The 11,359-nt window shown below is 52.3% G+C and overlaps 6 protein-coding genes across 6 annotated transcripts; 5 read left to right on the top strand and 1 right to left on the bottom strand.

Moving 5' to 3' along the window:
* Positions 1 to 1,201: 1,201 nt before the first annotated feature.
* Positions 1,202 to 2,023, top strand: BDQ94DRAFT_165270 (uncharacterized protein; the record flags this gene model as incomplete). Its single annotated transcript, XM_026770260.1, has 1 exon — positions 1,202 to 2,023. One exon carries the CDS (start codon positions 1,202 to 1,204, stop codon positions 2,021 to 2,023), a length of 822 nt encoding a protein of 273 aa, XP_026632585.1.
* A 699-nt stretch (positions 2,024 to 2,722) lies between these two features.
* On the top strand, positions 2,723 to 4,142 carry BDQ94DRAFT_165269 (mannose-6-phosphate isomerase, class I; the record flags this gene model as incomplete). The annotated part of the gene is made up of 4 exons (XM_026770259.1): positions 2,723 to 2,761; positions 2,822 to 2,923; positions 2,985 to 3,125; positions 3,201 to 4,142. The coding sequence occupies 4 exons, from the start codon at positions 2,723 to 2,725 to the stop codon at positions 4,140 to 4,142; spliced, it is 1,224 nt and encodes a 407-aa protein (XP_026632584.1).
* Positions 4,143 to 4,312: 170 nt separating this feature from the next.
* Positions 4,313 to 5,675, top strand: BDQ94DRAFT_133268 (uncharacterized protein). The gene is made up of 2 exons (XM_026764233.1): positions 4,313 to 4,869; positions 4,959 to 5,675. Exons 1-2 carry the CDS (start codon positions 4,749 to 4,751, stop codon positions 5,507 to 5,509), a joined length of 672 nt encoding a protein of 223 aa, XP_026632583.1. The 5' UTR covers positions 4,313 to 4,748; the 3' UTR covers positions 5,510 to 5,675.
* Positions 5,676 to 7,176: 1,501 nt separating this feature from the next.
* BDQ94DRAFT_6510 (uncharacterized protein) lies at positions 7,177 to 8,413 on the top strand. Its single transcript, XM_026776256.1, has 2 exons — positions 7,177 to 7,292; positions 7,392 to 8,413. The coding sequence occupies exon 2, from the start codon at positions 7,426 to 7,428 to the stop codon at positions 8,212 to 8,214; it is 789 nt and encodes a 262-aa protein (XP_026632582.1). The 5' UTR covers positions 7,177 to 7,292; positions 7,392 to 7,425; the 3' UTR covers positions 8,215 to 8,413.
* On the bottom strand, positions 8,413 to 9,229 carry BDQ94DRAFT_6502 (uncharacterized protein). The gene has a single exon (XM_026776255.1). The coding sequence runs from the start codon at positions 9,044 to 9,046 to the stop codon at positions 8,612 to 8,614; it is 435 nt and encodes a 144-aa protein (XP_026632581.1). The 5' UTR covers positions 9,047 to 9,229; the 3' UTR covers positions 8,413 to 8,611.
* Positions 8,751 to 10,909, top strand: BDQ94DRAFT_133265 (uncharacterized protein). Its single transcript, XM_026764232.1, has 3 exons — positions 8,751 to 9,719; positions 9,769 to 10,008; positions 10,066 to 10,909. Exons 1-3 carry the CDS (start codon positions 9,413 to 9,415, stop codon positions 10,560 to 10,562), a joined length of 1,044 nt encoding a protein of 347 aa, XP_026632580.1. The 5' UTR covers positions 8,751 to 9,412; the 3' UTR covers positions 10,563 to 10,909.
* The last annotated feature ends 450 nt before the right edge of the window (positions 10,910 to 11,359 follow it).

Raw genomic sequence — 11,359 nt, 5'->3', positions numbered from 1 at the left:
AGTTAAATCGAGTTATTTAGCTACACCCTACACTTGCCAAGTCTTCACTATTTGGTCATATAACGGACTCTTCCTCCAAATAGTATAGCTGCATATCGCTATAAATGTCATGACCTGTTAGAATCTTGCACTACTTAACAATTTATTCCAGGTTAATACTTCACAAGTTGAAACCCCGCATAGCTTAGTAAAAGCATAGTAGCAGGCTCTATCACACCATCATCGAGTTCAGCTCCAAAAATAGAAGATCACAAGGGAGCACTATCTGCCATTGGCTCCCAACCCTACCTACAGACCAGATGAAACGCCGGATGGGATGAAGTGGCCTCCCAGCCAGATGGAACACAGTGTGAGTGGTTTCAGGGCCAAAGGAGGGGTTCCCGGGCGCGACGCTGCTGCAAGTGACCGACTAGTGCTTCTAAATCCGTCCGCATTAACCATCATTCTCTCCCCGAAGCAGGGCGGTTAATTAGGACGGTAAACCGGTGATCTGAAAATAGATCATAGCATCTAGTCAGCCTATCAGTGGCATTCCTTTTCCACCCGCCGGGCGATCCCTCCAGTCGAACCCTTGGCTAAAGCGCCCATCCGTCACCCCGGGCGGCTAATCCACGATGAGACAGCCATGATGCGGGTGATGGGCATGGAGGGTGCTTCTAAACTTGGCAATAAACAAATGAACATGCATGATGCGTTTTGATATCGATTGTGGAACAAGAAAGGTATCACCATCGTGGCCCCCTGCTCGTGCAAGGCTTTTATATGGACCATCCGCCATGTTCAGACGAGGCTGTCTTAGAACCAGACTGGCAGCCTTAGAGAGCCTTGGAGAAAGCCTTACTTTCGATTCTTTCCACAAAGTATCTTGATATGGTCTGTGCTTGGCGAGGTTGTTGCGTCTTGCCTCTTATACTATACTAATTAACTCAACTTCCATTTTACCTTTTGCTGTTTCTCCTCCAATCACCTCGTCCTATATTCTCTTCCCTGGCTGGACGTGCATCTGTCAGCACTGTCTCTGCACCTTACCCTGCCTAGTCCCCAGCTACCAGGCCAACCGTTGGAGCGTCTGGGGTACAAGCCTCCACTCGAGAGTGCTTGTTCTCTGCCACTGTCATGTGTCATATTCAGCTATTTTAGGGCTGAGAGTTGTGTCCCCCCATCCAATCATCCTCCATCACTCCACCTCCCACCACCCATCATGGCCAGTATAGTCAGTGGCCCCCTCGGTCGATTCCGTAAAAACGGATCCCACAAGCGGCTGCATGAACGATGGGGCGACGTGGGCATCACCGTTCTCACTGAAGGTTCCTGGAACCAGCGTGACAACCCCCACCGATCATCAGACCGCCGACGACCCGCCTACGAAGTCCTGAGTCGAGGACAGGATACTCCTGTCGACGATCATCACGAGTCCACCCAAACCAGCACATTCTCCGTCAAGGCGCTAAACCCGCGCCGTCTCTCCATGCGCATCAGCTCCCGCTCCAAGCCCACCCCCGACTACCCTAAAGAGAACAACACCCCCACCGACCGCCAAACCAAAGCAGAAAGACGGGTGTCTCAGTTCACCTACCGACCCATCCAGCAAGATTATCCCACTGAGATGGCTGAGAAGGCCTCTCGGCAAAGCCAGCACTCTCCACGATTCAAGTACATCCCTACTGCACCACAGTACGCTGAGGAACTCGGACTGGCGACCTCGCGTCGCTGGTCGAGTCAGCGGGATAGTGTGCAGAGTAGTTGTCCGAGTGAGGGTACGCAGCGGAGTCATCGTCGGTATCCCGATGCTGCGGAGGATTGCTATGATGATGAGTACTATGAGGAGAGAAGAGAGCGGTATGCACGGCCTCTATCTACGCGACGAGATCGAAGCAGTGTGGATTACTATAGTGCTGCTACTAGTAGTCGACGGGGCAGTCCGGCGTTGGGCCGCAGCGTGGCGTCCACGGAGAAGCGGGGCCGATCTGGGAGGAACTTGACGACGGCAATGGTGCCAGATGCAGATGATATTTATGGATAATTAGTGTTTTTGTTGTTGTGATGTGAAACGGGTTAGCGATGCATTATTTTATGTGTGACGGCCGTGATGTGGACTTGGACATATTTGCATATATTAGTATGGCGTTGGCGGGGTTCTGAGCAACATATGGTTACCTTTGGACGGTTAAATATAATAATCCTTATATTATGATGGTTAACACTGATCTTTAACTATCAATAACTACTTTTAGAACTTAGTACTTCGTAGTATTACTCTAGATTACTAACACTGACAACGTTGCAGTCACAGTCGCTAAGTAACATTTCACTTACTCAACTGACGTCAACTTGACGGGCCGCTCTCACCACCACTACTTGGTAATCAAATCCTCAGGAACTTTTATGTCTTATATAATTCTAGGACTTGAAATCACAAAGTAGTTAGAATACCGCATCTGCAGATCAGATAATAAGGCAAAATTAAACTCCCATCACTCGTCGGAAGGCTTCCCGGACCAGGGCGAGACCATCAGGGCATGGCAGTAGTGATCAGGGCATGACGCCATCCCATCCGGCCATTCCACCGCAGTCCATGACGCCATGTTCACGCAGTCAACATATGACTCCGATATCAGTAAAATATCTGTATACCTTTATAAGGTCTTGTTCTTCGCCTAAATGGAGTATTGAGTTTCTTTCAGAGAATAGGATATATCAATTGATTTCCATCATCATCGCTATGACAGCCTCGGTATTTCAGCTCAAGTGCGGGATCAAGGTATGCATCCATTTATCACATTAAACCCCCTAAATTTGCGCAATTTACTGACATTAATAGAATGATCCCTGGGGTAAGAAAGGCAAAGACTCCTTAGCTGGTGTTCTATGCTCCAAGACGCCCGGTGCGTTGGAATTGGAGAATGATCAGCATTATTCGGAGGTATGTCCCTTTACCCACCTTATTCTCATAAAAAAACGAGACTAATTAGCTGTGACTACAGATGTGGATGGGCACATATCCCACCGTCCCATCGCGTATCCTGGCCACAGGTGAACTCCTAAGCGAGTATCTCCAAAAGCACCCCGAGGTCACCGGCGAAGGATACAAGAAATGGGGTGCGGAGGTGCCGTTTCTCCCTAAGGTACATTCCTACCCTATACTACCCCCATCCCACAATCCAGATGAATACTAACGGCAAATTTTTGTACAATTAAAGATCCTCTCCTTCCAAAAAGCTCTCCCTCTCCAAATTCACCCTGACAAAACCCTCGCCGAACAACTCCACAAATCCAACCCAGAAAAATATTCCGACCCCAACCACAAGCCCGAAATCGCCATCGCGCTCTCCAACTTCGAGCTCTTCGTCGGCTTCAAGCCCCTGCACGAGATCGAAAACCTATTCAAACTCGCCCCCCTCCAACGCTTCCTCCCCACAGAAACCAACGCCCCTACCTTCGACGATTCCCTTCTCCGCGAAATCTCGCGCATCCTACTCACCCTTCCCCCGCTGCTCGTCTCCGAAACCATCTCCTCCCTGCTCACTATCCCGGAGGCCCAATTCGGCCCGAATCAGCGATACATTCCAGGTCTACTCACTCGATTGAAGAAGATGTACCCGGAGACCGATAATGGTAGTCTTGTTGCCACGATTCTTATGAATTACATGACCCTGGGGCCCGGGGAAGCAGTTTGTGTCCCTGCGGATAGTATGCATGCGTACCTTACCGGAGATATCATGGAGTGCATGGCCAGGTCGGATAATGTCATTAATACGGGATTTTGTCCCAAGGCGGAGAGCGATGATGTGGATTTGTTTACGGGAGCGTTGAGTTTCAAGCCGCATGATGTGGAGAGTGCGCTTTTGAGGACGAAGAAAAGTGATGTTGGTGGTTGTTGGAAGACGGAGGTTTATGAGCCGCCGTTTTCGGAGTTCTCGGTGCTGGGGGTGAGGTTGGGGAAGGGGGAGAAGGAGGTGCATCGGGGGATTGGGGGAGTGAGTTTGCTGGTGGTTGTAAGGGGAAATGGGTGGATGGAGGTGAAGGGTGAGGAGAAGAAGTTTGAGCTGAGGGAAGGGTGGGTTTATTTTGTGGGTGCTGGGGTTGAGGTCAGTTTTGAGACCGAGGGCGGGTTGTTGGTTTATAGGCCTTTTGCGGAGTAGATTTTCCTTTTCTCTCTCTTTGTTTTGCGAGAGAATAGTAGGAATTGGGAGGTTGGTATATGAACGATGGAGATATGTGTCTATTTTAAGTCAGGCTAGCCCTACAGAATTAGCTACAGATAGGATATGCTATTTTCGTCCCCTCCCGGACCCTCATCGCGAATAAGCGCCCTCAAAACATACTCCCTCCAAGCGCTCAGGCACCGCGACTCCACGTCTCTCATCCAATGGATCCCGCTCATACCTTATCACAGATGCTATTTTTGGCTTGGTTTTGCTTGTTTGTTCATCTCCACGAGTTCTGATGTGCCAGTTCCTGGTTGAGTGACAGGTTCGGTGAGATTAAAATAGCTGCCGAGCGGGGAACGGCACCTCTCCAGCGCCAGGCTGGGATTGACTGGTGAGTTTGAACAGTATTTTAAGTCGGAGGGTTCTCTGGTCCTCCTGGTGGATTGGTCTGCATTCTGTTTTGTTTCGTTTTCCTGGTGTGCTGTTTCATCGTTGAGCTGTGTTGGTGCTTCAAGCAAGCAAGCAAGTCGTCATCCAATCTGTTGTCCACTCCACTCACTCCCTTCCATCTGTCATATCCACCAAGGGATATGCACGATGATCCTCCCTCGTGATGGATATCCTCGACAAGACTCATCATCATCCGTGGAGTCCTCCGCGTCCGGTCGGGACCAAATGATCATTGGCGTGGTATTCGGAGGAGTAGCAGTGGTCATGAGTATGTTGTCACTCTCATCTATCCTTATTGGCTGCTTCTACCATGAGCGTTGGGGCTCGACAGCATCTCATTTCACTCTGTCCTGCCAGTCATCAGCGCTATTCTTCTCATCCGATGCAAGAAGCGGATCAACGAACGCCGTCATCGCCGTCAGCAGCAACGCTTGCTCGCCCATCACCTGTCCCAGTCCACTACCGGGTACTATCAGTATCATCCTGACTTGGAAGGGAGCAAGCCTCATACTCCCGAATACCCGCTTGAGATCACCTCATCGACCCATCAGGAACCTTTCTCATGTCTTGATCAACAGCAACATCAACCTCAGCAGAGGGTCATTGAGGATCCCCCGCCAGCGTATCAGCCTCTTCCTGTGTATGACCCTTCCCGGTACCATGGGGTTGATGGCATGGTGGGCATCGCGGTGCCGTATCCTGGGGTCACGGCTAGTATGTATCGGATGTCGGGATTGGGGATAGAGCCTCAGAGGAGAGTGCCAGATAGGGACTCGAATGCTTTTAGCTTTGCTGTTGAGGAGAGGCTGGATGTGCCGGCCAACAGACAGGTTGGTGAAGTGGAGGAAGGTCAATCGATTCAGCGACCTAGACCAGTGTTGTCACGATTGGTGACGAACTTTGGGTAGGCTGATATAGTCGTGGTCTTTCTTATGTTTCTATGGCGGGTGTTTGGAGTCCTGGTTGGTGCTGTTGGGTGTTAAGGTTGCTTGGGTTATGGCTTTGATGATGATGATGATGATGATAACGACGACAATGATGATGATTGCAGATTAAAGTTGGGATGAAGGTATCGATCGAAGACTAAAAGAGATATGATATGAATGCCTCAGGTACGTGTCTACTATTTACTTTTCCTCTCTGTCTGTCCTTCTATTGTATCTTTATTGCAAGTCACCTCTCTCCTCCCCTCATACTGGATGAGTTGGACCAGGATGGACCCCCGCTCCACCCAACCACAATCACTTTCTTCATCACCTACATATCTCCGGCCTAAATTACTGTGCCCAGCATGGTGTGATGGGCCAAGGAAGGTTGATGAGTGACTTCCAAACAATTAAGCGTGGAAGAGCCCGAAGGCGGCAAGCCACTGGGGACCCCCTCCCTCCCTCTTCCTCTCCATCTTCTCTCTCTTTCTTCCACCAACACCACCACCACCTCCTCCTTCTCTTCAAATCCACAACTTTCCCACCATCTTCTCCCCCCTCATGTCTCACTCTACTGCAGCTAGACAATCGGCCGGACTCGACTGCTGCACGGTGACAAGTGACAAGTGACCACTACGCTGGCCCTCGCGCGCCGTCTCCATCACGGCGCGTAGATAAGCTCGACGGGTGGTTCGGGCCCAACCGCGACGATCAACCGGTGATTGTCGCTGCTGCTTCCCCTCTTTTCCTCCTCCAGACCCTGGTTCCCATCGAAGCTTCTGTGCCAATCAATCTTCCGACCTCCAACCCCCCAGTTACCAATGCTACGTCGGAGTTGGGTGCGGCAGTCGAGCTGACGACTTGAGGCTAGCTGCTGCTATCACTGCTACTACGACAACTAGTGGCATTCCTCATCACGCTCCCTCCCTCCATCATCAGGGATCTCGCCCATCCTCGTAGCCGCTGAGAGGTCCATTCATCTCCTCGAACAAGGATTGCCTTGTGTCACACCCATTCCATCACTCTCGCAGCCGCTGGATGGACCACGCCAAGGGGGGACTATCAGCTGCGACTGTGGTTGGATGCCGCCAACTTCCCGGAGTCTGTTAGCAGCTCCCTTCGGTAGGCTGGCTGCACGTTGCCTGCAAGTTGACTGCGCCGCTCAGCTATTCTCCCGACATGCTCTCCCCTCTTTTACCATCTCCAGGCACGCGGACCGGCTCTGCTCCCTGCTCCAGAGGCTCCCCATGACCAGTCAATGCGTCGGAATCACTATCCCGCTTACAAGAAAAAGGGCGATCCCCCTCCGGTTGACTGAGACTTCATCCACTGGCCGCGTACGCCCGACAGGCCTCCCCACCCAGGGCGACAAAAAGTCCGCTGTGATGGAGGGTGAACCATTCTGTCGGGTTCAAGATGTGTCTGCTCGCCTTTCACCGTCCGTCCCGCTCGCTAAGCTCCGATGCCCATCCCTCTTTGCACTGAAGGACGTTCCCTGAAGGAATCCAGCGTTGGTCCCTGAAAGGGTCTTTCTTCTGCCATCCTGTGGGCGATATGCAGCCGGCTTTCGGCCGATGGATTGCAGTTTTCGGTGCTCAACCCCCCGTTTACACTTTTCCATGCCAGTCCCTCGGTGGCTGTCTGGTCCCTGTTCCTATCTCACTTTCCTGTTCTAGGCAGCTTCGGGACCGGGTCGTGGGGGCCTCTGAAGCAGAGGCACCCGACGTAAATCGAACCCGTAGACGGCGGGCCCTTACATTTTAAGGTACCGTGGTTGGACTTGATCCTTCTTAACCTAGTTTTTCCTCCGAGTTCTTGGAAGGGACCTGTGCGGTCGATGCTGACGCGGGCCCGGGTGCTCCAGCTCGACTACATTAAGAAAGGGCGCTCTTGTGACGATGACGGCTATCATCCAGAAATTACGACGCAAGCGAAAGTTATCCTCAGAGCTGCACTCGCGATGGGGGGATGTCTCCATCACCTATCCCAACGGTGGGTCCTGGAGTCAATGGGATCAGTCTTCTACCGGCGCAACTTCAGCCTCTCCCGACCACGAGCGACGGCATGGTTCTTTGGAACTCAATCGGTCCGCCACCGCGCCGCGCCTGGGGAGTTACAGCCGCATTGGGGATGCCAATGTGCGGGCGCCATCCGTGGATTCAGCCATGACGATTCCTACCGGCCACTATGATGCACGAGTTAGTCGAATGCGGAGGAAAAATCAACAGCAGAGCCCTCCAATCGGCCTGTCGCAGGCCCTCGATTCTCCCCGTGAATGCGACCATGCATCTTGTTCAGACGAGTCCTCTGGAGACGAGGACGACGTGGCTGTGCCCGCCCCTCTCAATGTCTCCCGCGACCGAAATCCAGCCGAAAAAGAAGAAGCAGACGCCTATTCCCATGCATCGAAATCGCCTCCTTTGTCGGTAACATCTCGCATGCGTAGCCGGCACAGTGCTCAGAGCCACACGATGGAGCCTCCGATGTCTGGACCTGGAACGGCCGGTTCGAAGCATACGAGCTACACCTCCTCGGTGCCGTCGAATCCATCGGACGACCAGCGACCGCAGGGGCACCGTTTGTCTACGCAGCATGATCGAAAATCAATACGGCGCCCCAAGCCCGAGCCGCTGAGTCTACCGACACAACCTGAAATGGTGCCGTCGTATGATGAATTGTACGGGTAACTACCGGAATCTGGGGCAGGACCCATGGGAGGCTTTCTGTTTGTTTTTTGATACTTCGTATATCATTTGCGTGCATGCTTGCTTTCAGTTTGGGGATGGCAGTCACGCCCGAGCTACGCCGGGTGGCTATATTGTTTGGGTGGATGGGATTCTTAATTCAGCCGTGAGAGGGCAAAAGATTTAACCTGCATGCATTGTGGCGTCTCATTCCGTTCGGGAGGCGTTTTCCTTGATTCTCTTGTCTTGCTTTTGGTTCCTTCTTGTCGACTTTTTTCTCGTTACTTTTTGGGGGGGTTGATCAAATTGTTGGAAAGTCCGTTTATGGCGTGATAACTATTCGCAGATAGTATGTTGGCGTGTCGCCGTGGGTGACAGAGGCGATCATCTTGACCCCAATCTATGGATTTAGTGTGTCTACGTCCCAACAGCGGCAGCAAAACTCCTCTCGAAGCGCCAATAAGTTAGGGCGATCAGCGCAGGAGGGGTTGACGGATCCATTGGCCAGCAATGATCCAAGATGAGCAGGGATGCTAATTAGTGCGGGTGGATGTGATGGGCAAGCAGGCAGTCGTTCTGGGCCAATGCGGAGGCGCGAGCAAGCGCCGGACCCCGCGAGCAGGTCAGCGCTCGCCGCCAATCTGCGGCCATCACGGCGCATCACATCCACGGCTTGCCTGCAGCTCCCTGCTACTAGCCGCCAATGAACGGGCATCCTGGCAGCGGCAGGAGTTGCTGCACTGGCCGTCACAATCACCGTCACACCTCCCTCAGAGACAACCCGCCTTCGCTGCTTCTGAGAGGCCCTCGAAGCGCCCGGCCTACTGCTCCTCATTGCACTCGTTGGATCTTCCTCACCCCATCCAAGAGGCAAGCATGTCTGCCAATCCGGCACGGAACGGTGCCTCCCCTCCTCGGCCGTCTGCTTTATCAATCCACCATGGCACCGATCCTGCCGTTTAACCGACGATCTATCTAGGTTGGGACTGATTCACCTTCACATTTCTACCCTCGCTTTCCCCATCGAGTCTCTCCTGGCTGTGCTCCCTCTCTGCCTCTTGCTGCGCGGTGCTCTCGGCGCGGGCTCTGTCGACCGCACTGTCCCCAGCTTACCCTCGTTTGGCCGTAAGATAAAACGGTAGCTTTGGCGAGGTTATCGTGCCGTCTCCGACGCTCGATTTAAACCCAAGCAAATACCAAGATGCTCGGCTCTTGGGGTCTAAGCCCCAGATCTACATCGAGATGGGCAGCGGCAGCCGCTGCGGCGTCGTTTCTGCTCGTCAGCCAGGTCGCGCCCCCGGCGACTGCGTTGTACGTGAGCGAAGGTTCCCCATGCTGGGACGTCTGTAACGACCCCACCAACACCACCACTTCGGAAATTGTCTGCATGGACTCGGCCTACAACGACACCACGACTGGCAAGAACTTCAAGGATTGCGTCTCGTGTGCGCTCAACAGCACCTACACTGATCCGAGTGGATTGGTGACGGACGTGGACTGGGGATTGTGTGAGTCTTTCTCGATGTGCATCTCAATGCTCATCTGCTAATTTTGTAGACAACCTCCGCTATGCGTTCAGTGCCTGTGTCTACGGTTACCCGGCTAGCGTCGACAGCGTCTCGACGCCATGCTTGGTGTCTTGTCAAGGACTGAGCAGCTCGCTCGAGTTCGAATTGCTTAATCCGAACGATATCAATCTTCGCGCCTGGTGCTCCACCTCCACATTTGCCGATAATCAGATCGAGACCTGCGAGTTCTGCTATAATTTGACCGGCACACAAGTGCTCATGGCCAATTGTGAGTTTCTCCAGGGTTTCCTGCCGTCGTAACTCTGGCTAACCTGATGTGAAATAGTCATCGAAGCCCTCCGCTATGACTGCCACTTCCCCGTTCCATCTCAAACGGCCTTCCCGATCAGCCCGTCCTTAATCTTCGCCCAGGAACAATTACCTACCTACACCAGCGACCTGCTGGACACGCCCAGCGGCGGTGGGGTGAACTACAAATTGGCGACACTGATCGGCCTGCCGCTCATGGGGTTCGTTATTCTCCTCTTCATCTTGACTATCGGCTGTGTGCTCGGGATCAGCTGGTGGCATCGTCAAGAGCGCGAAGAAGAAGAGTTGCGCCAGTGGAAGGCCATGGCGGCGGAGAATCCGTGGAGCGAGTACCCGCCGCCGGAGATGTACTCGCAGCCGCAGCAGATCACGCAGTACGGCTCCGGGTTCCAAGTTGTGGATACTGATGGCCGAACTCATGAGGTCGGGTACTCCAAGAAGGTGATGATGAGTGTGTCGGAAGATAAGGGGAAGAGTCCGTCGCAGGAGTATCCGGGGGAGTTGAAGCTGTAATGTAGCATCACAAGCGACTGTGATGGTGGATAAGCCGAATTCGTTGAGGAAGAGAAAGTGGGAGGGAAATGGTGGATATGAATCATGTCTTTGTTGTCGTTGTTCCTGCTGTTATTGATTTGTTTTCATGTGCATAATGAGGCATATACCCCCGCATTGCTGGTGCACATAATATCTCGAGTATGAGAATGAATGAGAGTATGAGAATAAGTAATGAGCGAAGCAGATACCAGAGATCCATGAATCCAACAAGTAAGTTTATAGTAGAAACCAGAATTAGAGTATAACTTATACTCAAGAAAGACAAATAAACCGAAGTTAAAGAAAAAGAAAGAAAAGAAAAAAAGATAAAACCGTGAAGAATCCCCCCCTCAGCACCTTCCTTCCTTATATATACCCCATCTCCATGCCCGTTCCACACACTCAAACCCTTACCCTTCCCCCAACCTAAAGCAAAGGAAAATAACCGCCCTCGGCATGATCCTGCAGGGCCCAACTCAACCTCCCTTCAGACCCCCCAATCCCTCCCACACAACATAGAGAGAAATAACCTTGACAGAGTCGAGAAGATACCAAAAATAACACACGGGACGGAGATACCATGATCTGTGGAAAGTCATTGGATGATGCTGTGACGTGCCAAGCTGAGGAAGCTGTATGCCAAGATGTGATGGGTTTCGGGACTAAGGATTAGGGGATACGATTGGTGGGAGGGGAATGGGAGATGCACTTGGGATTGTGATGGGGTTTTTTTTTATATTAGGCAGCGACTTTATTTTCTGTTGTGGGTTTGGTTA

Source organism: Aspergillus welwitschiae (assembly GCF_003344945.1).
Source record: "Aspergillus welwitschiae strain CBS 139.54b unplaced genomic scaffold BDQ94scaffold_1, whole genome shotgun sequence".
Classification (NCBI taxonomy): domain Eukaryota; kingdom Fungi; phylum Ascomycota; class Eurotiomycetes; order Eurotiales; family Aspergillaceae; genus Aspergillus; species Aspergillus welwitschiae.
The sequence above is the reverse complement of the archived record's forward strand: the minus strand, read 5'-3'. Positions and strand labels throughout refer to the sequence as shown.

What these genes read in the sequence shown, in the direction of transcription:
- BDQ94DRAFT_133265 (XM_026764232.1), top strand. Translation starts at nt 9,413, where the DNA reads ATGCTCGGCTCTTGGGGTCTAAGCCCCAGATCTACATCGAGATGGGCA. An exon ending in GGACGTGGACTGGGGATTGT is followed by an intron (nt 9,720 to 9,768) that starts GTGAGTCTTTCT and finishes CTAATTTTGTAG; the next exon opens with ACAACCTCCGCTATGCGTTC. An exon ending in ACAAGTGCTCATGGCCAATT is followed by an intron (nt 10,009 to 10,065) that starts GTGAGTTTCTCC and finishes GATGTGAAATAG; the next exon opens with TCATCGAAGCCCTCCGCTAT.
- BDQ94DRAFT_133268 (XM_026764233.1), top strand. Translation starts at nt 4,749, where the DNA reads ATGATCCTCCCTCGTGATGGATATCCTCGACAAGACTCATCATCATCC. An exon ending in AGGAGTAGCAGTGGTCATGA is followed by an intron (nt 4,870 to 4,958) that starts GTATGTTGTCAC and finishes CTGTCCTGCCAG; the next exon opens with TCATCAGCGCTATTCTTCTC.
- BDQ94DRAFT_6510 (XM_026776256.1), top strand. Translation starts at nt 7,426, where the DNA reads ATGACGGCTATCATCCAGAAATTACGACGCAAGCGAAAGTTATCCTCA.
- BDQ94DRAFT_6502 (XM_026776255.1), bottom strand. Translation starts at nt 9,046, where the DNA reads ATGAGGAGCAGTAGGCCGGGCGCTTCGAGGGCCTCTCAGAAGCAGCGA.